We start from the raw sequence: 26,029 nt of genomic DNA, 5'->3' as shown, positions 1-26,029 counted from the left end.
CTTTTATCCGTTCGTTGACTTTCATTTGTGCTGCAATTAATTCTTTTTTTTTTTCCTCTCTACCCTCAGAATTTCTCCTCTGGTTTCTAGGATTAACGCAACACGTTCGCGTTTGAAACTCTTTGCAACGTTGCGATCGTTAGCTGAGAGATCCTTTTCATTTTCCAAGAAGCGCGATTTAACGAGCGGAGGGGAGAGGGAGGATCGAGTTGTTACAATTAGCGTTTGAAATAAAAACGTGTATACGTATGAGACTCACCAGGACGACTGCGTAGGTATCGAGGGTAGCGGCCCGGGTGGTAGAGATCTCCTGATGGCCTGGCAACAGGACCTCCCGTTCCCACCAGTCGCTTCGCTGCAGCAAGACGGTGGATTGGTGCAGACGTGACGTCCGACGACGCCGGTGGACGTGGCGGAGAATTCGACGGCCGAGGCGCGCACCTTGGGTCTCAGCAACGGCGACATCGAAAAGCCGTCCCTCTGGTTGGAGGCGGAGCTGCTGGAACTGCTGGAGCCGGGGCTGCCGCCGAGACGGCCGGGCGACGCGTAAGCGAAACCGCGTAGACGGAAGTGGGACTGATGGTACGGGTAACCGGCGGGTGGTGGTAGCCGATAATGATGGTGAAAGCCGAGATCTCGTCTCATGTAAGGATCACCGGGATCGTTGGTGGGCACGTAACGATCGGTCGGCGTGTGAGCCGACGGTGGCACGTACCTGTCCACGTATCTGTCGGGGTACAGCACCTCCGGTGGTGGTTGGGGCACGTATCGTTCGACCGGGGTGTGGGCCGTAGGCGGGACGTAACTTCCGGTGGCGTTGGACGAGCCGTAGGTGCGATCGGTCGAGGTGGCGACGACCGAGGTGCCGCAGGAGGAGGATATCGGTGTTATGCGACTGGTGTATCGATCCTTCGGCTTCGGCAGGGACAGGTACTTGTCCGCGGTACGCGCCGGAGAGTATCGATCAGCAGCAGAGTGAAAACGATCAGGAGTAGCGTTCGAGGCTGTAAATCGATCGCTGTTACCGACCGCGTTCGAGAATCTGTCGTAACGATCCTGGCTGAGCCGGTCGAACTGATCCCCCGGATTCGACACCGGGTTGTACCGATCGTTCCCGTAGCTCTGGATAGACTTTGACACCTGGAGGTACTTGTCCACGCTGGTCTTTGCAGCAGGCTGGTAGCTGGAGCCTCCGGTACCCGTCGCGGTCCCGGTTCCACCTCTGAGAGCGGCGTTCGCCGTTTCGGGAGTGGGCGAGATGGAGGTGAAGCGGTCGTTGGACGTGGACGACTGGGCGGCGGCGGTGGTGTTCGTGTAGGAGGAGTGATACCTGGCGAGGGTATCGCTGGAGGAAGAAGAGGAGGAAGAGGTAGCCGAGAGTAGTCTTTCGGTGGAGGAGGCCGAGACGGTGTACCTGGAATCGCTGGTGTTCGCGAGTCTTCCATCGTGTCCCGGGGATGAATTGGCGAGATAGCGATCGGTGGAGACGCAGAATCTATCGTTGGCTCGCGACTGACCGCAACGTTGTATCGCGAGCTCGTTGAAACGATCGCCGGTGCTGACGTACCTGCCCGCTGGACCGGCGCCCACCTCCTGGAAGCTGGAGTACCTGCTGAACTCCGTGGGCACCGGTGAGCCGTTCGATCGATCGGTATACTTCTGGCAAACCGTCTCGACCCCACGATCCGTGTACAAACGTCTCTGTTCGTTAGTGGCGTTGCTCGATGCTTGCAGGGACCTTTCCGTCGACGAGTATCGCTGATGCGCGCCCTCGGGATTTGGCGAACTCGCGATGAATCTGTCGTTGCTCGACGACATCGTCGTGTAACGCTCGTGATGAACGCTCGATGCCGTCTCCTGTCTGTGGTATCGTTCGTGAACCGGTGAATCACCGATGTACCTGTCCGTCGATTTACCGGCGAACCTCTCCGGGACCGGTGCGTGTACAGGCGACGCAGAGAGCAATCTGTCCGTTGAGATAGCACTGTATCGCGATCCGGTCGAATCCTTGTTGGCCGCGTACACGTTACCTCGGTCGCCTTGTAAGCTTCCCAACACCGGCGACGAGCCTGACAACAGTCGATCGTTGCTTCCAGTGTATCGTTGCTGATCCTTGGACTCGTGCACGCCGCTCGACGACTGTTGATTGGCCAATAATCGTTCGGCCGATGAGAATCGTTCCTTAGCTGGCATCGGTGAGGCTGGTGCTGTGCCGCCCCCATATCGGGCGCTTGGAGAACTTGGGGGCAGAATCCTATCAGCAGGAGAATAACCAGCCAGACTCTGGGTCGAGGCATACTTCTCGCTCGGGCTGGGCGACAATGGCGGCGGTGGGACGAAACGATCGTTCGCGGGCGCCGGCGACGGCGGTGATGGAAACGTCTCTGACGAGAACGGACTGGTCGCGCAACCGGACACCAGGATCTGACTGTTCGCGTATTCGTTTCCCGTCGACGACACCAGCTCGTTGCCGGGATGATGGAACCGCAACTCGTTCCCGCTACCGTTAGCCTGTTGATACCGTTCGCTCGGAGCCAAGGATAACCTCTGCTCACCGTGCAGCCCCGCGAGCTCGTTGAATCGTGGAAAACGTTCCCCCAACACGTTCTGCGACAGCGTTTGTCCGCTGCTCGAGCTAGATCTCCCTGGGGTGAACTGATGCTGAGTTTGCAAAGAGGATTGTACGTATCTCTCTTGATTCTGATAATGGCCGAATCGCTCGCAACCCGATTGTATCGAGCGAGCGTCCGGGCAGGATTTTGGAAAATCCTCGATCGACGGCTTGTCCGTTGACTTGTCTTGCCGCTCGATCCCCGACATCCGTTCGCGGCCTCCATAATCAACGTGTTCGTTACCTTGATTCGGTTGCTCGGACTGGTAACGATCCTGACCGGAGGCGTTCGATGTGTTAGCGGATCGTAGATCCGTTTGCTGTTGTTGTTGTTGTTGTTGTTGTTGTTGCTTGTAGCAGTCTGAGGTGCCGTTCGAACCGATCTGAGGACCCACGCTCCCGGATGTGCCGGCGTTCGATCCTGGAACCGGAGATGACGAGGGCCCGAACTGAGAGATCGGATGTTGGTGCAATAGGAGACGTTCTCTTCGGCCATAGTCGTCGTCTGTCGGCATCCTGGTGGCCCGGGGCCCGCTGTCAGGACATCTGAAACAGATATATTTATTGAAAATTTCCGAAAATCGCGACTTTTCACCTAAAATCATAACTACAAAAAATGTCACGATTTTTCGAAAATTTTCATTACTCATAACTTTTAATTGCCTTGACCGATCTCAGTGAAATTTTCAGCGTACACGTAACGTATCTGAATCTACGAAAGACAGATCTTAAATTTTCATTATAGACTCACATAAAGAAGTTAAGAAACTACCCTTCACTATTTTTTTGTCACGATTTCAACAAATTGTAATTTTTCAAAACGACAAAAGCACATATTTTAGTAAATTAATTTTTATAGCTTTTCAAAAACACTTCAAGTCATTTGGTCTAATTTTAATTGAGATGTTCTATTTTGATATATATATATTTTACTATTAATCTAAAGATCATAAAATTTGTATATTTTGAATAAAGACACTGCTGACGTTGGTAAACAGAATCTTGCGTATTTCTTTGAAATATCCCAATCGTGAAATGTAATATAGTAATATAACCAGCAGGCAGAGATTGCCTGTTACGTGACATTAAAACGCAGCTTGTATAATCGATTGGAAATTAATTGGGAGCACGCTTGGCCGCGTTTCGCTATGCTCAAACATGTCGAAACGAGTGACGCGTGCGGTCGTACGTAACCACTGGCAAGCCTGCAGCGAATTGCTGCGAAACACAACGATTTCATCGATCACTGCTTAAATCCCCTAAAGGGTATCGAATGGCACCGGTCAGTTCGGCCCATGAAACTTTCGCTACGAGCAAACCTAAAAAGCAAAACCAAATCTACCCTGTCTCTCTGGTTTTTTTTTTTTTTTTTTTTTTTTTTCTACATGCCTGCGACCGTTCGTTTCGCTCGACCTAATCGTCGTTACAAACTACCGCGACGTTCACCGCCTGTGACTGACATTACCAATTTAATTTAGTCAAATAATTAACGCGTCGTACCGGGACTCGCTAATGACCGTCGCCTCAACCGTAATCGGACGAATGATAGAAAATAAATTAAAGGAGATTTTAAATCGCGTTATATCAATTTTGGAGCAATTGGAAAATTGGAATTCAAGAATCGCGACACGTGTTAATCGCGTTCGAATTAAACATGTTAAAGCGTCGATCGCGGTATCAAATTTTATATATAATCAAATTACTAGCTATTATATTAATAATGTAACCTGGTAAATTGAAAGTTGAAATTTGAAAATTAACCGATCGTGCGGTCAATAATTAACACTTTAACACGGCCGGCTGCGTAATTAACGAGTCGATGATTCAACGTTAAAGCAAGTGAAATAATTGGTTAAGTAGAAAGTGTCGGTACGCGGTCAGACACGAAACAGAGAGTTCGCGATTCATTATTCTTTCGGTAATTTAACTTGATCGCTTTCGGTAATTTAACTTTGACCGCGAGTTACGCGGGGGGGGGGGGGGGGGTAGATTAAACGTTTTTCCTTAGTATTTAACGAGGGACGAACGGTTTCGCGCGCAAGCTATGATAAAACACTAGTGATTAATCTTTATTCAAGCGTCGCTGAAGAAATTAATTAAGAGATGTATCGCGTTCATAAAAGAATCAATTCAAGTGCCGCTCAATTATCTTCCCGTTTAACTAACCGTCCAACGAATTCCCTCGAAATTTCATCGCCAACTGATTAAGCAATACGCTAATTACACGCTCGAACGTGGAGTATCTCGTTTACAGATTTCGATCGTTCGCTACTTGGAAAATAATTTCACCAAAGCCTCGAGCGACACGAAAGTGAAAACGTAACACGTACATCGGTAATTCGATCGTGTGTACCGGTTACAAAGGACGCCATAGAGAGAGGAATAATTAGGCCCACATTAGAAGCGAGGGCTGAACCTACAATCACTCGTGAACAGAATGAACCGTATAATTGATCCGACGTTTCCCCGTGAAAGATGATGGCTCGACTGAAATATCGATTACCTTACTCCTGTTGTTTGTAAAGGTACCATTTAATCGCTGACCATATATTTCATCCTCCCATTCGCCACTTATCTCGCAAAATTAATTTTCCTCACGAGACGCAAGAATAATGAAATTCATCTTGGTTGATTGCTTTCTCCTTCGCAGGGATACACGAAACAGAGACGTTCGAGAGCTCTGCAATGCGTCTATTAGAGCGGTGGGAAAAGTTTGCAGAAGGTGGAAACGGCACGCGTTGCCGGTGTCGTAAAGATAAAACGCAGCTGGCGTTCCACAAAATAGCGAACAATTCACGAGCCACTTATACGTTCCTTTTTTTTCTTCTACGTTTACCGCGGTTCGTGTAATATGAGCAGAGAGAAACGATTCGAGATTCCTCCTCTTTAATTTTTCTTACATCGCGGGAAATACGATTCGTCGATGGGTTAATCTAAGAGGGTATATTAAATTTACGGCTGTTTAATTTTTCCTGAGATCACGCGATTCGATCGTTAGACGGTCGCAGGGGTTAAGGATCCTCGAAAATTTTCCAGACGATCCGAGAACCACTGATCGAATCCCGCGATCACGTAATCCCGGTGTTTACACGGGAACAGCAATTCTCTACCGATCAAACAAGGGAACAAGGGTGAATTGGAGGAAACGACGCGCTGTTTGCAGAGGGAAAAATTAATTAAACCGGCAGCACCTGGTGGCGCGCGTGAACGAGCAACGTGGAAAGCGTCCAAGCTGACCAAATACATCGTGTATTTCAGTTGCTTCGTTGTTTCTTTGTTAGTCGAAGAACGCCGTGGACGATGTTGCAGTAAGTTTTTTGCAATTAGCGAGTTCCACGGCCTCCTCCCCTTTTCCTCCGGCACAGTCGTTCCTGATCGCTTTTCAGACTCGATTTTCCCCGCTTGCCGTCCTCGACACGCAATTTCGAAACACGCGGCCATGTGCGCGAACCTGACGTAGGATAATGTCTATCTACAGTTATTATATAGCAAAATTAAATTAAAATTGTGGCCTCTTTCCAGGGTCCGCTGTTTTAGCGGGCCCTCTCCATGGTCTGCCGTCTTATCGGGCCCTCTCCATGGTCCGCCGTCTTATCGGACGCTCTCCGTGGTCCGCCGTCAGAGGAAAAGGGTTACAATTGCATACGTTACCCTATATTATTTTCATAAATCTTTGGAAATTGCCTCGTTATTAAATCTGGATCGATGTTCCTACGATCGATAATCGGATCATCAAAGGGATTATTTCGTCCAGCTGAAAATCTCCGACGGAAACGCGTGAAATCGGCACCGACGCGGCGTCGTCGTCCGAAATTTCAGCATCGAGGGTGCGTCAAGCCGCACCATCCATTTCACGAACGTCGAGGAATGACATATTCTCAGGTTCCCATTGGGGCTGGGGTCACACGAAGCGACACACGCGACACGTGTCACCTGCACGTACGCGCGTCAACTGAGGCGTCAACTGCCGGATAAAACCATTTGTCAAATCTCCTTCCACGGATCCTGCCTCCCTGCCCGTTAGGTATTCCGCACACAGCTGAATTCCGCGAATTTTCATCGAGGAATCTTCGACATTATCCCGACGGGAAAGAAAACATGCCTGATCGATGCCTGTGAGGGGATGAGAGTACAAACTGACGATGACATCGTCGTCGTCGTGTCACCGGGAGGAAGCGGATGTTCCGACGAAATAAGGTGCGCGAACCTTGATGGATTTCTTCCTGATTTACTTTAGAAATTTCTATAAACACGCGATATTTTTCTGAAGAATTACAACCGGCCGTTCAGAGTTCAATTACAGCTAAGACGGTGAAAAGAGAATAGTACCGGGTCGTTGGAAGAATTGCGTTCGAAAAAGTGGAGCGAGCAACAAAAACCATTTGTCTTCGGTGAAACGGTGGAAGCGAGTTTAAGGTACGTCCACGAAAGAAAATGACGTCGTCGTGTTCGTCGGTCGGTCGCAAACGACGAACGAACGTACCTCCGGTTCGCGATAAGAGTCGCCAAGAAATTTGCCACCGCGCTATCTCCTCTTTCGCTGCCGTGGCCAAGTCGTTCCTTCGACGATGAAAAGAAGCACCGCTGCGAAGGACGAGCAGAAAAAGATGCAAATTTTCCGGGTAACTGCCTCCGCGAAAATAACGTCCAAAACGAGCAGCTCGCTTTCGTTTCGCTTTCTGCGCCCTGCTAGAACATCACCGTCCAAGAAACACCTTATGAATGTTTCGAAACGTTTATATCCTTAACACGTCCTTGCTATTCTATATTGTTTCAAATTAAAATAATTATAGCGTCGAATTGAATTCATATCGTCCTTTAATGACAAATCGACGATTAACGAGGCAAAGGAATAAACTGTGTCGAGATTGACGTTCGAGCGGGAGCAATCGAAATTCTGCCCATGTTCGGCGCGCACTTACGCCCGATTGCGAATTAATTAACTTACAGCGTTAAACAGACGCGAAGCAAAACACATGTAACTCAAGTGTTATCCAATAACGGAAGCTGATGGTCGTTGTATAACGTTCGACGGTAAATCTGTCCTGAATTGCCGTTCAACGACTGAACAGGAATTCTGTTTACACGTTTAATGGATTTGCAAACCTTTGTACCGAAAAATAAATGTCCACGCTTAATTAAAGTTTGAAAGATCTATTTCTGAAGTGGTTAAGGAAACACCCTTATCTTCCGTGGATATCGGGCCTCAAAGGTGGGACAAGCATACCAAACGCGATACCAGGAATCTACGTCATGCAGAAACGAAGAAGAGCTCGTTGATGCGACCGAAGTAAATGGCTCTAGTTATGCCGCGAACGGTTTCCTGCCAGAAATAAGAGGCATGTTTCCGCATATTTCGGATAAATGGAACGCTAAAAAGATTTTGCTTCCGGGGGAACCTCTTCAACGTGCCACGAGAGTGCTAGTTATTTTAGATCGGGAAAAAATTCGGCTTTTCAGCGTGAAACGTTCGTCGGAAACTGAAAATTAAGCTAATACCGTCAAGACCCTTTTCCTGAAAGAGTAGGAAATATGATATAATGTGTTTTTTAATTCTGAGACGGCGGACCATGGAGAGGGATCGCTAACAATTAGATGACGGACCATGTAGAGGGCCCGATAAGACGGCGGACCATGGAGAGAGCCACAATAAATATTTTAAAATGAACGCGTTCAACGATGATTCAAATTAAATAATCTCTTTACCCAAGAAAATCCTAAAAGCATCCTCTTCTTTCGAATCGATCAATTTATACATGATATTCTTGGAATGTACATCGAATCAATTCGATAACAGACCATTCCTGGATCAGATGTCAACGGAATCCATCGAATGCCGAATTACTATTCAATTGCATCGGGATGGTAATGGAAAAGGGCGAAACTCAATATCGTTTGTAAGGGGATTTTTAGCAAGGAACGGGTGATTGGGTATAACGCGCGGATTTACCTCGTAATAAAAGGACCATTCTCCCAGATGGCTCGAAAACGTTCTCGAATAACGCGACTACTTTCTCGCGAAGAGGTTTCGAACGAACGAGAAACGTACGAGGATAGAGACCGTTTCGAATTCCTGTAAATTGAACGGATCGATCGAACAATTTTCTTACAGATCACCATTCTTATCTAATTTCTCTTTTTTTTAAAAAAGCCAAGTAATCAATCGACCATTCAGCGACTGATAAACGTCTGATTGATGCATTTACGGTTCAAGCGTCGACTAGAAGTATACGCAATGTGTCTGACTATTCATCGTGTTATACTACTTCAACCCTATTGAAAGGTACCGCGGAGCCGCGCGAGAGAACATCGGTACCATTTTCAGAAAATCTCGACAATATATCCGCCGGCATCCAGGGACGGTTAATGAGGCCGGAAATAAGAGACGGCAAATTACCGTAGGGCGTCGACGTCGTCGTCGTCGTCGTCGTGGCCATTGCCGTGTATCGATTATGTGGCCGATACGTCCGAGGTCGTTTCCTTTCGCTACTTTTGTTGCACGCTTCGCAGCTTCCCACGCTGTGGGTTAACGAGCTCGATGGAAAAAATAAAAAAAACACCCTTAAAAAAAGGTAGCACCCTTTTACAACGAATCTCATTGCGAAGGGATTCGAATACGACGCGGGGAGTTCGCATTTTGTTCTTTAGAATTGTCTTACAGAATTATTATTAACCCTTTGACCGACGTATTTAAAGGAAAGTTTTTCAACTCGAATCGATGTATCAGAGTTTCGCGATCAATCAAGGAAATCGTATTCGAACATTCTAATAGCCGGCCGATTGCTCGAGATTGCTATTAATTCGTTCAACGAACCGAGTCGCATCCTTTACGAGCGTCTATCCTTCGTCGCTTGGCACGAGGTCGGCCGACAGTTGGCCTCACTCCAAATTGAATCCATTTAAATACTTGGCCTTCTTGCGCCTTCTGGCACCTTTTAATTCCCGATTTCATGAGATCCTTCGATCGTTAAAAGCCCTTGCTGAAAAACCTATTAATGCACACCGTGTCTACCTTTCGGAGGATCATTTCCCTTCCTCGTCGACATTGAATCTTTCATGCTTAACGATTCTACGTTGATCGATACGAGGTGAAAATGAATTCATTTTCGAATGATATTCGACGAGTTGATGAAAATTTCACTCGAAACGAGCAGCGAATATACACTGTCTTATCGGAATTCCACGGAGTGGAAAGTCGAAGGAATGCGGAAATAGCAACTCGGGTATATAGGACGAAGGGAAAGGACTGGAGATAAGAAGAAGCTTACGGATGAAATACAGAAAGGGAAGGCGATTGTCAAGAAATAGGTCCGTTTTAGGACCGTTTCCACCGAGTGTCCTCGTTCCGTGCATAACAAAGGAACCGAGTATGACCCAAGGATAATCTTTCCGGAAGAGCTACGAGGACGCTTCAACCTTCTGTCACCGTTTCTGAACCTATGCTATCCAAAGGATTCTCTTAAATAAAAGCAACCCAACGTCGACCTGTCCAATTATCATTTACACTGGTGGAATTAATTCTGCACAGTTTGAATAAAAATATTTTATGCTAAATTGATACCGTAATAATTTTATTCGAATCTAAAATGTTCATACTTAATATTTTCACATGATTTGGTTTGCAAATGTTTGAAAATTTTAATTAAAAAAAATCTAAACTGTGTTGTTATTTTTATTTTTGAAATAGCGAAATAGCCAATCAACGAAATATTAATTTTTTTCTACCTCCTTTGTTGTGTTAAAATTGTAATTTTTATTGTGTATTAAAAGTATGGCTGTAAATTGTCTTTTTACTGATTGTTTTATATAAGCGACGCCCTAAAATTAGAAAACAATGATTATATATTAAATAATTAAGTAAAAATTTTAAAGTGTCCAGAATTAATTCCACTACTGTATGATTGCAATTTATTGCAATGCTATCATCTTTGTGTGTATTACGCTCATTTGTACAAATGATGACAAGTAATTAAAATTCATATACTGTACCTAACGTGTTTTCGTTCAAAATATTTCTGCAATTTTAAGTAACCGGAAGGGTTTCATCGAAAATTCTGAAAACTTTCGTACCTATGGCGATAACGCGATAAAAGTAAGAAAAAAAACATCCGATCGTTTTCCAGACCCGCGAACGGAAACACGTTCAACGGATTTATTGGCGGAAAGTTGCGTCAAATGGATTTTCTCTCGTCATCGTGGCCTTGAAGCGACGTCGTATCCCGTGGGAGCACGGAACGACGCCAACAGAATGAACTTTGTATCGGGAAGAGCATATATTGAGAGCGCATCAAAAGCTTTCCATAGAGGAAACGGCTATTCTACCGGCAGAGACGTCTCGAATCGACGTGCCAAGCGTCGCGGAATCGAAAAATCCCGAGAAACCGTGAACCAGTTGAATTCCTTTCTGCAGGAATTCCTCCCGATTCCTTACGGACCGACGCGACGCTCGGATTCCTCGCCGATCGATCATCCGAGCCTTGAATTCATTCAGACACGGATTTTCGATTTAAGAAAATCATTCGAAAATTGGCCAGTTTTATTTTGCCGAACGGTGGCGCGGGAAGATTTGCGAAATCAGGACGATTCGTAGCCGGATAGGGATCGCTACCAGTGATTTACGCGTAGGAAACTGGGAGAGCGGGGGTGGGAAAAGGCCGAGCTCGCAGATTTTCTTCACGCGCCGCGGACACTCGGCACGACCGCAGACTGCCGGAACGACGACGCGATAAAACGAGAACGAGCTTTGTATTGGAAATCGCGTAAATTCGCTCGTAAAAGTACGAAACGGCTGGTTGCAACGACGCCGAAGCAGAAGTAACGACGAATCGACGGGTCAGAAACGCTCGGTAAAAGCCTGTCTACCGTCGACCTTTTACCAGAACAAACGTTCGCATCCTATAAACCGGGTATCGAATATCCCCTGGTTAGCGGTACGAATTTTAGATTCCCTTAAATCCGTTCGAGCTCAGGCGCGGGTTAAAGTTTCAGGAGTCTCTCCCTGGTCCGCCACTGTTCGAACCGATATCCACAGCTATCTTTGAGCTTTTCTTCGTTACTAATCCTTTGTAAAATCACTTTATGTCAGTAACACCAAAAAACGGGTATTTTGGGTTTTAATTATTTACAACTAATTAGAAGTAAACACATTTACAGCTTTCCATCTTGGAACCCCAAGAAAATCTGCAAATTAATTTCGAATTGAAGAAAAAACTAAAAAACAAAAAGGTGGTGCAAATACGTACCACTACCCCTCAAAGGGTTAAATAACATGGTACTTCTATTCTATTACGTACAATAGCCAGGATAATGTAATTCGATAACATTAATTAGCCGGCTTTCAACCGATTATTAACTGTCATCTTGGAAGATGATGTAAAACATCAGCGGATCGTTCCTCGTAACGACCGATTTCGCATGCTCGCGTTGATAATTCACCCTGATAGATTTACTTCTCGTTTCCCGTTCGGTCTGCTCGCATAATAACCGGCTCGTATTAAATCAATGCTCGAGGCGCCATTTATTCCAGCCTCGCGGAATGACCCAAGTTTCAGTAGAACTGAAACGGTGTGCAGCTGCGCGGACATTGCCAGCTAAATGGCCATCATTAGTGATGTATGAAGCTTCGAAAACAGTGGAATAACCGAACGATCCGTGCGAGAAGATCGGAATCTTGAAAGATAAATGGTAGAAGAATTTAGATCAACAATGAGGTCGATCTTTCGAATGCAACGTTATTTTTAATCCATTATTTCCATCGGGTCTTATTAACGCCCGAAGGAAATCGTTCGAAATCACGAATTTTACATTTCTCATTTTATCTATAATTGATACATTTTTCAAAATACTTCAAGTAAGGCGAAAGCCGTTTATTGGTTCCTTCTTGAAAAATTATTGTTTTAAAATAAGGATACTGGAGTTTTATTTCAAGAATAGAGGAAGAAATAAAGCTCATCTTTTATGTATCATTAAAATCTTAGAATAATTAACTGGTCGAAGAAACAAATTACCATAAAAAAAAAAAAAATGGAAACCAAGGATTTGAACCGAGGACCTTTAGATTGCGAGTCATGTGTTTAACCACAGAGCGGACTCGTGACTCGCAATCTGAAGGTCTTCGGTTCAAATCCTTGGTTCCCAACAATTTTTTTTTTTTTTTTTTTTTTTTTTTTTAATGATAATTTTTATGTAATGGTTATTCAAAAAGAGAAGCAAATTATTAAAAAAGAAAAAAAAATGTTGGAAACCAAGGATTTGAACCGTGGATCTCTAGATTGCGAGTTGTATGTGTGAGTTTGTCATACTTCAGAATGTAAGGAGTAACTAACTGTAATTGTTAATATCTTTTAAACAATTAGCCGTCTGCCCCCAAAAGGGGGTATAGGCGTGTTCAGCTCGACGAGCTCTACAAGCTGGCAAAGTTTCATTAATAAGTGAGTGTAACACTTGGGTAGTTCCCCTTGTTAGACGCAAAATCGTTTTACGGGCACCCTGGGCCCAGTGCCGGCCCTGGGTAGAATTTACATGTTCCTCGAATAATGTAAGAGAAAAAGCCTAAAATTACGTGTCTGTATTGAAGAACAATTCGGAAGAAGAAGACTACATCTTCCACAGCATGTACCACGAGGGTAGAAGCCACGATACACACCCCGCGAACACTGAATTCCCTTAATAGCAATAAAACTTGCTCCCTCCACAAACCAACGGATCGTGAATGGCTTCAGAAAGCAGCACGACGAAACCTGGAAGCACTTTAGGCTGCGAAGAAAATTCTCTCTCGTCGTGATAAAGGAAGTTGCTCGTAAAGAGAGCTCGAATAGAAACGCGACCGATCGCTCACCCTCGAATCGAATTTGATAATTTCGAATAGTTCAACTATTCAAAGTACTGCGATGAAAAATATCCCGTTGGATGACACTAATTCAAGACCCCCATAAATCCGAAGTCGCCCGGTAGCAAGCACGGTCGGAAGGGGTTATTTATGGTGGTCGATAAATAAGAAGAAAGTATAATAAGCGACATCCAGACCGGAGCCATAGGAGCAGCCTTTTTCGACCGCCATCCGTCGTCAATCGCTTTCCTGATTTCCCGTCTGCTGTAATAAATTTCTGTCCCCTTTCAACGTGGAAATTCCCTGTTACATTGTAACCCGATACTTCGAACCCAGAAGTCCGAGGGACAAGCTTTTGAAAATATAAAAATATCCCCGATGAATTTCGAACGCCTCGATTGAACCTTAATCATCGTTCGGGTGGATACGAGGAATCGTTTAAATTATTGGAAATGAAAATTGCCAAGCGTTGCGTATAAATAGTAGGTCATAGGTGGTAGCCGAGCTGAGTTGCACGTTTAACCGTCTTTCTTTCGACGATAAGGATCGTAGTCAATCTATCAATGCCACGTTTAGACCCGAGGCGAACCGGTGAAACGATATTAATAGTCGTCCTAAATACTGAAGAGTGTTTATCGAGGAATAAGCACCGTTTCGCGGAATCCGGCTAACTTGAACCAGTCGGGATAAAAGCTCGCTGAATTATCGCCTAGATAAAACCGCCATAACATTTCGTTTGTTGCACCGTGTAATATCTATTATTCAAACGTTCCTCTGGTATCACTTGTATTTTTTTATTCTCTCTCTCCTCTACCGGACTTGCATTCTATTTCTCAGGAACTGGGTCGTTCACCATTGTTCGATATTATTTATCGCGTTCATTAATTTCTTCTCTATCTCGGCCAGTCCTTTCAGGCTCACCTCTACCCCTTTCAACGAGTCTGATCAATTAAGCTTTAAAAGAACGTCGTGTAAGCATCGACGCTTATTCACTATGAACTTTCAACAACTGCTTTCCCTTTATTCCATTCGGATCGAAAGATGAACTTTTTCTTGTTCGAAGCTTCTCTTCTTCTTGTCCCGTGAATGGAAATAAAAGTTCGGCTGTTTGTTCGTTCGTTTTAGAATTTAATTTTCTTCTCCTCGAATTGTCTCTGAATGTTTCTTCTTTTTTTTTTTTCTATTCTTTTAAGAACCTTTCCTTGGCACTCGTTCGAAATTTCAAGATAAGGTACGATTTAAATCGAAGGGATCGATTAAAGTGAGAAAAATGAGGCGTAAGCTGTATCCGTTTTAATTATCCTGGGATAATTAATCTTGGAATAGCACAGGTTGCAGCGGCAGCAGTTCGTGCACGCAAACGCATCTACTCGGCATACGTCGTGCTCCCTCTAATTACAAAACGGAAGCTGTACGCTGTCGGTAAGATCGTGCTTCCTGTAGCCGCAGCAGCAGCCTCGTTAGCCGTTTGCTACGTGATATTGTTTCCCATAGACACGGGCATAGGCTGGATGCATACGCGCGTAAAAGACGCCCCACACGCGCGCACGCCTCTGTGCACTTACACGTGTATGCATCTCGGGGTAATCAGAGGGTATGCACCTGTACATGTGTGCGTGTATAGTTCAGGGAGCAACTACGTCGAAAGTTACACCTTGGCGTTTACGAGCACGTTATCACGAAACTTCCGACGTACCAGACCCCCCAACGTCTGCACTCGATGCAACGCGGTGCATCGGTGCACCGCGTTGCATCGAGTGTCGTTCAACGAACGGCTGTGCTCGTTCGAAAGGAGAATTTTTCGCGAATCGTTCCAATAGCCTTTATTCGGCAGGAAAAGCAGTTTATTAACGCTTCATTAGTCGACTCGATCTCGTCGAAGCTCGTTTCAACTCCTGCATTTCGTTGCACCGGAATTGAATGCACTTTTCTCACCGAGCTTCGAGTTCTTCGAATTTTTTTTGCCTTTCGTAGAATTCACGGTTGAATTAACCAGCGAGAAAATAAGAAAAGAAACGCGTCGAGTATAGACGGGAGGGCAGTAAATTATGGTCGTAACGATAAAATGATATTCCAGAGGGGTAGTAAAACGTATCGACGCGTACGTGTCGATTCTTCAGGGAGTTGCAACGTTTCCGTATGCTTCTTGCTTGCAGTAAAACCCGTCGGGATAATGAAAAAATACGTGAAAGGGATGCTGACGTTCGTCACGATTCGTGACAGGGCGTGATCGAGATAAAATTGATATGCCCGATGCACGCGAGCCAATATCTTTTTGCCAAAATTCGAGCGGAAGTTGATTCCCTAAAAATCAATCGATCCGGACCATTCAATTCTCTTCGATACCCTGGACGAAAGGATTTTCTATGGTTTCTTTTAGAATTTTATTAAATGTGCCATTTAATTACGAGTATAGAAATTGCAAATCACCGATATTACTGCAACTGACTTAAATTGCATCTGCATGAATTACCACTGCAACTTCACTGCAATGTAATTCTCACTTCAAACTCGATGAACTTCCAACTAAACAGAGTTTAACCAACATTTCGGCGAATGCCATTTCAGCCAATTCACAAATTCGATTTATTTTTAATCGAACAGAAATTTTAAAAATACAGAAAATTGACCTTTTCATCGAGCGTGCGAAACGTTGTTTATTCGAATAGCGAGATAATAAAGGGGTTACAGGTTCATTTGCGTCAAAAGGATCTCCGATATTTAATTGGGTTTCGGCGTAATTTTTTAACAGCCGCGCGTCGAGTTAATTAAAATCTGTAATATTGTTGCTTACAATAACGGCGGCTCGATATTTCGAGCCGCGTTCGGCGCCCGAGGATTCGTGTAATTTGATTGTTTAACAAGGTTTTAACAATGCTCTTCATCGCTCGCCGATAACAGGTTGTGCAATTTTCACAGCCTTCGCGCGAAAGCGTCGATATTTAAAAAAAAATGTTTGGGAAAAAGAAAACACGGTTTAAATTGAACAATTAAAAAATAGTTAAAATTTGTAATAATTTGCTCAACTTTGATTTGATTTTTCAAAAATGAATTTTCCTCCAAACAAAAGGGCAAATGATTTATGAGAACCGCATGTAATTGTCAAATTTTCCAGAGGGAAAGGGTTGCTGTCAGCAAGTGCATACATTAACTGATCGTTAAAAGCGACGACAAAGATTGACAGTGGCTTTCTAGAAGCAGCCCTTAGTACCTTGAAAACGCCAGTCACGTACAGATAGACAACAAATTTCTCGACAAGCATTTCCACGATATCAGCCGTTATCAATCGCATCCGGACACGTTTCGTGCAAACGAACCTTTCATTTCCTCTAACGAAATCATTAATCTCGATGACTCGCGGACACCGCCGTTCCTTTCGCCCGACTGAGACTACGAAATCTACACGAATGAAAATTACTACCAATTAATCCGTATTAATTGCACTCGCTCCAGAGAAACGCGATAACGTCGAACAATGTAAAAAGACATCAAACGGTAAAATTGTAGAGGCTCAAGATAGCAAAGCCTTTCTTTCTTTCTTTTCTTTGAAACAGAGAGAAATTTACTGCCACGTGCTTTTTGCGTATACCTCACGGCTGTACTATAAATCGCGAAAAGTCGCGATAACAACTCTCGCACGAGTCCATCCTCCTTCTACGTATATACTATTACTAATGCGATGATTTTATCGAAATAACGTATGGATCTGCACCGTACGTGACGATATTGTTACACCTAATAACTTCGTGTTTCGACTAATTTCTAATCGACCATTATTTAACCCTTTCGCTGCCACGCGAATTTTTGAAGTTACACCAGTGGGCCACAAATTTCATATTAAAAATTTTTAAATGTCAAAGAACTGCGAAATATATTAAAATAATTGTACAATCTTGCCAATGGCACATTTTTCTTAGTATAGTCATAACAAATTTCAGAAATGATGGAGGGAAATGGAAAATATGTTTGAAAGATAATTTTGAATAATTTAGACAGCTGTGAGTATTCCTCAAAGGAGTTAGATTACAGTATTATGCTAATACTTGAAATACTGTGCTTAGAAAATATTATTTTAAGACCTTGTAAGTGAAATTTTTATTTGTTATTATTGAGTAGCGCAATTTTTAATTAAAAAGTTATATACATATTTGCATAATTCATTAATTTTTATTCGAGAGCATTTGTCTCAAAATGAATTATTTTAGAAACAAATGACCACCATGGTCCAAATGAAAAGACAAGCACCCGTCCCATGTGAAAGGGTTAATACAATCGACTGGACGTAACAATTAGAGACCTCGAGGCGCTGGGAAATGGTATAATACTATGTTGGTTAGGCCGTGTTTGCCAGGAAATTGGGATCGAAATTTTTATTTGTTATTATTGAATATCGCATAATTCATTAATTTTTATTCAAGACCATTTGTCTCAAAATGAATGATTCTAAAAACAAATGACCACCATGGTCCAAATGAAAAGACAAGCGCCCGTCCCATGGAACCACCGTAACAGCGAAAGGGTTAATTTCGAAATCGTAAAATATCGTTTGAAAGAGATTGAAAAGTATTATATCAGAGAAGAGGTTTGAAAGAAGTTCAGGTATGTACTCGAGTTTCGTCTTCTGGCGAGTTAAATGGTGATTCGCGTGACTAGGTCGGCAACCTCGAATTTCGCCCATTTTTCTTCCTCCGTTCTCGCGTCTTATCCACCTTCTGTCTTCAGACGGTGCAGCCGAGCTGGTATCAGCCGGCAATCGCGTACCTTAAGTCTCGCGCATTACGAATTTTCCAGCGGTATCCGTGATAAGACCGCTCGATTACAAGCCGATTTCTTTGGAAGTAGCAAGATAAATGAACCTACCAGCCGATAGTTAAGTACCGTTAATCATTTCGCTGTAATTCATTTCCATAGGTCAAAGAATTTAATAAATCTACGATTAGAAAAAGAAAAATCCGTGGAACGATTTTCATTTGCATACGGGGTTGTCGTTTTCAACAGACAACTCCCTTATTCTTTTTCCGACAGATGGTTGCGCGAATTCGTTTCCAGAGTCGACTGGTTCAAAAACGAGAGCAACAAAACTTTGGAAATTCCTTTGATTGGAAAATAACGTCAAACGTTCGAATGAAAAGTCACGAGGAATTTCGTGCGATTTCTAAGCGGACTTCGATTCCAATCGAAAATCCGCACGAGCTTCGACACTCGACCGGCTAATTCAACCGCGTGACTCTTTAATTAAGAGATCCGTTCCATCCGCTCGGATGGCTGTTAACTTCCAACTAATTTCACGGACGTACTACGATCAGGAACGTAGAGCGGTCTTTTCTGGCAGCTTTAAGGGTTCCCTTGAATTTTCCTTCTCCCACCGACTAATGAGTATATACGGTTAATTGGTTAAATTAATTTTTTCCTTCCAAGCAAACTATTGTTAGCGTTCTGTATCTACGGTGCACGTGTTTTCGGGGATAATTATAGCACAGGTAATGGAGAAGCGATATAGGACAGGAGAAATTTCATCAATTAACCCTATCTGCTCGAGACCAACATTTCGATCCCAATTTCCTGGCAAACACGGCCTAACCAACATAGTATTATACCATTTCCCAGCGTCTCGAGGTCTCTAATTGTTACGTCCAGTTGATTATATTAACCCTTTCCCATGGGACCGGCGCTTGTCTTTTCATTTGGACCGGTGACCACCATGAATTTGTTTTTAAAATCATTCATTTTCAGACAAATGCTCTCGAGTTAGAAATTAATGAATTATGCAAATATGTATATAACCTTATAGATTAAAAAGTGCGCTACTCGATGATAATAAATAAAAACTTCTCTTACAAGGTTTTAAAATAATATTTCCCAAACACAATATTTCAAGTATTAGCATAACACTGTAGTCTATTATACAATTTTTAATATGAAATTTGTATTGTGTCCCACTGGTGCAAGTTAAAAAATTCGGATAGCAGTGAAAGTGTTAAACGTCGGTCAATGGATGGAACGTTTGGATTTTCAAACGCGTCGAAGTTTGAAAGAAGAAAAATCAGTGAAAATTATTTTACAAAGTGTCTGCCCGGTGATTCCGGTACTCCGGAAACTTCAGAAACGATTTAGTAGTTATGCAAAGGCGTTGTAATCCCGTTGGCGGTTATACATTGCGAGAGGAAGAGGCTGCAGTCGGACACCGTGGCTCCTTAATTAATTAACGTTAATTAACAAACATGCTCGACTGCCGTGACGCAACACAGTGGTTTCTCTTATCCCTCTGTCTGCCCTCGCCCTTTCCCTCTCGCGCTGTTTCGAATTCTCAAGAGACAACGCGCGATTTCATGGAATTCGCGTCCGTCCATGTTCGTCGTCAACGCCTTTCTCCAATTTCCATGCAACGCGCATACGTGATTCGTTGCCGATAAAATTCTGATTCGATGCGGACCGGTTTATTAATTCATTTATTCGCACGCGATTCGATTTGATATTCGAAGAACTCGAAACAAGGTATTCGTAAGAAAACCGAGAAACGGTAGTCGCGATTGTAATTTCCTGTCGTCCACCCCCTTTTCCCCCGACCGCATGCGAAAACTTCCAGCTAACAAAGTCGAAACTCAGCTCCCAGTCAAATCACATAAATTTCCCTCCAATCATCCAATATGTTCGAAGCAACAGAATCGAATTACTTTCGCCCTCGTTTCCCAATCATTCTCCTGCGTTTCCACCAAAGAACCCGATAACCTGTCCCCGCGTTTCTGATCCTGGCCCGATCGAATTTCGATTACTTCCATTCCGAAGGAAACGAACGACTTCTGGCCACGTCTCCACGTGACGGTAAATCTTCACGCTAAATGGCACCCGCCTTTGTCCCGGTGAAAACTATACCAACTTTCTACTAGCTATCGTTGTCACTGTATTAGATTCGAAATTTTATTTAAACTTCGCGTCGTTTAAACTCTACGAAACAGGAAAGATTTTCAGGTTCACCTGTGTCGCGGTGGAAAATGAATTTTTCTTCGAAGAGCAACCAGAATGGAGCATCTCGTCGAACGAGGCGGCACGGAATTAAGCGTGCAAACTAAAGCAGGGGGAACAGTGACCAGCCGCAAGCCGTACCCTCAAGAAAGCCACGGAAGAATCGCTCGCACGAGAATTTCAGACCACGACCGATCGGACACAATGCCGTTCATTCTCCCCGGGCAAAATAAATCCCTTCTGCTCGGCGAACCTGCTAATACACCCACCCCGTGTCCAACGATCTTTGTCGTACACTGGCCGGACCCGATGAAAAACGGGTCAACGCTTTGTCGGTCGATCGTTTTTATCAGAACCGACCCAATATCGAACGGTTTTCTCCCTACGGGAAATATTTATCCAACGTTAAACACCCGTATGATTCCTCTTAATATCCGGCGTTAGAATAACGGCGCGATGTTTCTGATTTATCTTGGACAACGCGCTAACACCGGCATCGTAATTGCCGGTGTTAATAATTATTAATGTCCCGGAAAGGAAGAAACGTTAGCTGCAGGGATTAATCTACAGCTGGCGTGGGTTAAGCGACCCAGTTTTCCAGGGTACGCGCGCCTTGAAAGCTGCGAAAGTATGGATTTGGATTTTGACGCGCACTCGCAATGCGCTTTTGATGCATTCCCTGACTACCGAGCTACGTTAATTGATGAAGAGCCTCTTGTTTCGGGCTACCGTTCCGCAACGACACCGAAACTTCTTGGAGAACGCAGAGAAGTCGGATAAAGAAAAATCATTTCAATTTCCAAAAGTGTACTGAAGTTGAGAAAAAAGTATATCACGAGTTTTCTTTCTTCTAATTATTACCATAAGAAATGTAATTTAATTTGTTTCCTCGCTCTCGGACGGCGGACCATGGAGAGACTCCCAACTTTAATTTAATTTTCTATCTAATATTATTTTCAATGATTAATCCTTTAACTGCGGGTACTTTTAGCATAGCCGATTGCTTTAATTTTAAATTATATTACTGAAGTGATATTGTATTTTAAAAGATTCTTTTTATTTTATTTTTATTTTAGTGGTATATAAGGCACAGCCGCTATTTGATATTAGCAAAAAATAACATGTTTATATACCACACCCGCCTCTGGCTATAATTTTAGTATGTGGTTTATAAACCACACCCGGAGTTAAAGGGTTAAATAATAAAATATAATTATCCTTCTGTTTCAAATACCTAAGAAACCCAGATAATCCCACTTTTAAAAAAAAAGGGTTAATAACGGTATAGATTACCCTATTCTGACGACAAGTTCACGTGAAGATACATTGTTTTTAAGCATACCGTCGGGTCGTTTGTTTCCATAGAATGTACCCCGAGTGTAAGGAAGGGACGAAGAAGTAGATCATTAAGCATCACCTTGGGAAGGAACGAGTCGAGGAGATGTTTCGTTTCGACCTTGTCCTCATCCTCGCCATCAACTCGTCTCTCATTTTTTCGAAAGCCTCCAGGGAGCTTTCTAGTTGCTTCGTATTTGTTAATGACACCTAGATGCATCCGAAATATATGTGCGAAGGGAAAAAAGCGAACCCGAAGCGAACAGTTTAAACAGCAAAAAGTATTGAACCATCTGTTAAAATGAAAGATTCACGAAAATTGGACAAATGAATCTGTACGTTCAAAATCCGTGTAATGCAGTGGGAACAACTAAACGCGAACGGGGTAAGAGGTAAATGGAATACTTTGTTCAGGGTACACTGAAAAATTCTATGCATTCAGGAGTGTGCATTCCTGTCCGTAGGACGAGGGAAAGTTGAAGCGAATAAAATTGTTGCTCCTCTCTTCTTACGGAGAGAAACGCGAGTCGTAAAATTTTCCTAAAAAGAAAGGGAAATTTCCTTTTTCTCTTATTCGTTCTAGAATTGATGCGAAAGTTTTAGAGAAATAACTTGGAATAAAAGTATCCAACCGATCGTGTATCCTCTCGGGACGTTTCCTCCAGGTGTATCGCAAGATACTGACATCCTCTTATAAATTGATTCGGAATCGGATATGACTTCCTGAAGGGTTTCGAGTATTTTCGAAAGATGTATATAGAAACGGGAAAGATCGCGAGAAGATCCATAGAAACGGTGATCGCAAAGGTGATCGAGGCAGGTGAAACGAAATTGTCGAGTAATCCGGAAATTGCTGTTACGCTGACGAGCGATACGTCAATTCTCGGCAAGTCGAGGCAATCTCTTCCCTCGGTACGCATCGGCCACGACACACGCTCCGTTGCCAATTAATTTGCCGGCGATCGAATTGATTTCGATACTCGACACACCCGAGTTTAACCCGCTATGCGTACTCGGCCCAACGGAATCGCCGGCCTCTCGGAAAGCTCCTACTACCGACGTGCACGGGACAGTTGTCAATTAATCGGCGTGCCGACCATTAGCCCCCCCCCCCACGGTATAATGTACCTGTATACCTTCGTCAGAATGCATATTCCTACGAGAATGCATCCTATCCGACCGATGCACCATGCAAATTCGATTTCAGGCGAGCAGACTACAAAATACGCCTATCGCCAAGTCTGAAATATAAACAAAATTTCTTCTCGTTGAATTTCGGGGAAATAAAGTTAATTCGCTCAACTACTACGAGTTTCCTGTATGAAAGTAAACGTAATCAGTGGACTGTTTAATTTATGCGCAAAGCTTGCCTCGCGCGAATATACAGTGGGTGATGAAATTATTAGACACTCGCATGAATTGACGATTTTATATAAAAATGATTAATCCTTAAATGAAAAGTTAAACGGAGTTGCTGTTATTTTTTTTATGACGTATCGATGCTTGTAAAGTTACGATACATAGTTGAAAAAAATAAAAGTTTGTGGGAACATTTATTATTAATAATAAATAATAAACGTTTGATATAATTGAAGCAGTAATTGCAGCAAAAAGTGGCGTTACGAAATACTAACATACATGTGTAAATATAATCTTTTAGATGTACTTGTTTATTTTTATAAGTATTTTTTTGTATATCAATAGTAGAGAATTATTGATTAAAATTTATTCAATGTAAAAACCTTAAAATTCTGGCTCTATTTTTACAAAAACACGAAAATATACCCATTTTTCATACCGTGGCTCTAATAATTTAATTATCCACTGTATGTTTCTAGAGCGAGAAAATAATATTTTCAAATTATGTTTCGTATAAAAATCGTGAAACATGTTAAATGTTTATAACATTTACAATTCCATTCCTTTCTCGACGATTCGATGGACTCGCATTATCGATTCCTAACCCTGTAATTCGCAACACATTCGCTAAATGGTTAATATTGCAAACCATTTTGCCGGTATAATTGATTAGTCAATAATTTCTCAACACCTAGTTGTGAGACCAATCGCCGGCAAACGTTCCGAGTTTACACAATGCGTCGCGTGCCTGCCGACGCGACGCGTGGAAATTGTAAATAAATGGTAGCGAACGTGAAAAGACAAAACGCGATATCTGTTTATCCGTTCGATTTTCATATTTTTCTACGGAAACATGCGATCGCATCATTATTTCTCGCATGTCCGCCCGTTGAAACTCCACGTTCGTTATCAAGATTTCACTCGCTACGTTTCGACACTCATGAATCTTAATTACCCATTTCAACAGATCGCTTCTTTCGCGATAACAGACTCCGTCGAAGGAACAAACAACTAAGTTTCCTTGCAATCGCGTTATTAAACAATCTACGAGCTCGCGTTAAATATGCACAGTAGTTTCCTGCCGCGCGGTGCAACCCCCCGGGATAAATACAATGATCGCGTTTCGCCTTTGTATACGTCGAGATAAAGTGATCTAAAATTTAGCGAAGCCGAAGAGAAGTTCGGCACTCCGAACAGGAAAATTCATAAATATTTTTCCACGCTTTCCCGGAAACAACCAAAGTCTAACGCGATTCGATAACTTAAAAGTAGCACGAAAATGCACTACTCTTGGTGCATCGATTCGAAGCTTAAAGTTTCATTAACCTTAACGCAGACGCACTTAAAAAATAAATATAGCAAAATAATAATCTCGTAATATAAAATAAAATAGAAATTAAATACAAGAAATCGGTAACTATAGAAATAACAATGCAATATTATTCTGCTCTACCAAAGTTAAAAATGAATGTGAAATTTAACAAATGACTAAAGTGAGACTAAAGCATAGCGCGAGTCAGGCGTTGGGTGACTAGCGAAAGGGTTAAAACGATTGCATTAGGCAATGAGTTTCGAACCGGAGCACCCTTATCAATATGTTCAACAAACAAGCGAACTGGTATCACGGAACTGCCAACTTCCAGCTACGTTCAATTGATTCTCTAAGTTCCTTCGTGAATCGGTTCGCGAACAATTGCATCGCGTATAATCACGCGCACAACAGTGCATGCATGCAACGACGGAACGGGCAATCGAAAGTTTCGACGACGAGAGAAATTACTTTAAGATATTCTCTGCCTAATGATCATCGATTTCGATGAACAAAGCTTAGAAGAAAGCTCGTTACATTGTGTAGTAACAATTTTCAAATCCAAAGCTTAGTATCCATGGACAGACAGCACAATTGATTGTTGCATACGTACGGTTTCAAATCCAGATACAGCAATCCAATCAAATAACTTTTTTTCCTCCCTTTTGTCAAAGTCTACTCGTAGAACAGCGATCTGGTATCTGGAGAACGGTAGACTTAGCAAAGCTAACACTGTTATCGTGTATGATACAGTTCAAACTTGCCGTTTGTTAGACTATCGCAGTTTGAATCTGGCTTAGTCCATGTCTAATCCAATCTAGATCCAATACTGGCAAGCGAAATTTCTTGATACACGAATGTCGAAGGTAAACTTTTGATAACTTCTCGTAGAAGTCAATTGGTCTTAGCGTCTATTTCCATCAATACCATTTTTCACGCGTCTGATTTGACGGAGTATTTAATTATTTTGGAAATATTAGATATCTGAGGCGTCGAAATTTTCTAAAACTAATGTAGACAGTGGGCTCTTGATAATTTTCCACAGAAATCTATCTATTTTTACTAATACTATTTCCAAAATGTGACTGTCTTCACATTTGCTAATTTTTAATTTCCTAGAAATTTCCTCCCCTAATACTAATACCATTTCCATATCCCTAGAATACCATTTGTCACAGTCTTTAATTATTTTCTAAATATTAGCTATCTCAATCGTCTTCACATTTGCTAAATTTTCGTTTCCTAAAAATGTCCTCCCCTAAAACCTCGAAACTATCCCGAATTTCCTCTACAAACTTGTTTACCATTTGAAGATAGACGATGCTTTCGACCCACAACTTTTCATACCGGAAGAAACTTTCAATTGAAAATAAGCAATCTTTTGTAGGAGACGAATCGCAGCTCGGTTCGATTGATTCGGTGCTGTAAACACGGCTTAAAAGCATTCGAAAGACAGAGACTGGCCAGCGAGCAGGCGACTCGAACAATGTATTTAATGGAGCGGGAAAAAATGGTCGTTAAACGACCCTTTCATCCGGCAACAGCCACGTTTCAGGACGTTTCGACGACTTCTCGCTGGGGCATTAAAGACAAACGCGGAAGAGGAAGTAAATCGTGGAACGGT

General features: G+C 43.0%; 1 protein-coding gene across 17 annotated transcripts in view; it reads right to left on the bottom strand.

Annotated features, from left to right (window-relative positions):
- Window positions 1-26,029, bottom strand: part of rho-5 (rhomboid-5) — a 133,390-nt gene that overhangs the window by 71,647 nt on the left and 35,714 nt on the right. For 16 of the 17 annotated variants that reach the window (XR_004581454.2, XM_034324612.2, XM_034324613.2 and 13 more), the window contains one exon: window positions 260-3,157. Coding sequence is in view for 16 of the 17 variants with exons in the window: in XM_034324612.2 (XP_034180503.2) it covers window positions 260-3,126 (2,867 nt within the window). In the remaining variant the exon portion in view is untranslated. The remainder of the gene's footprint in view (window positions 1-259; window positions 3,158-26,029) is intronic. The other variant, XM_034324615.2, reaches the window with a different exon arrangement.

Source organism: Osmia lignaria, chromosome 7, assembly GCF_051020975.1.
Source record: "Osmia lignaria lignaria isolate PbOS001 chromosome 7, iyOsmLign1, whole genome shotgun sequence".
NCBI lineage: Eukaryota > Metazoa > Arthropoda > Insecta > Hymenoptera > Megachilidae > Osmia > Osmia lignaria.
The sequence above is the reverse complement of the archived record's forward strand: the minus strand, read 5'-3'. Positions and strand labels throughout refer to the sequence as shown.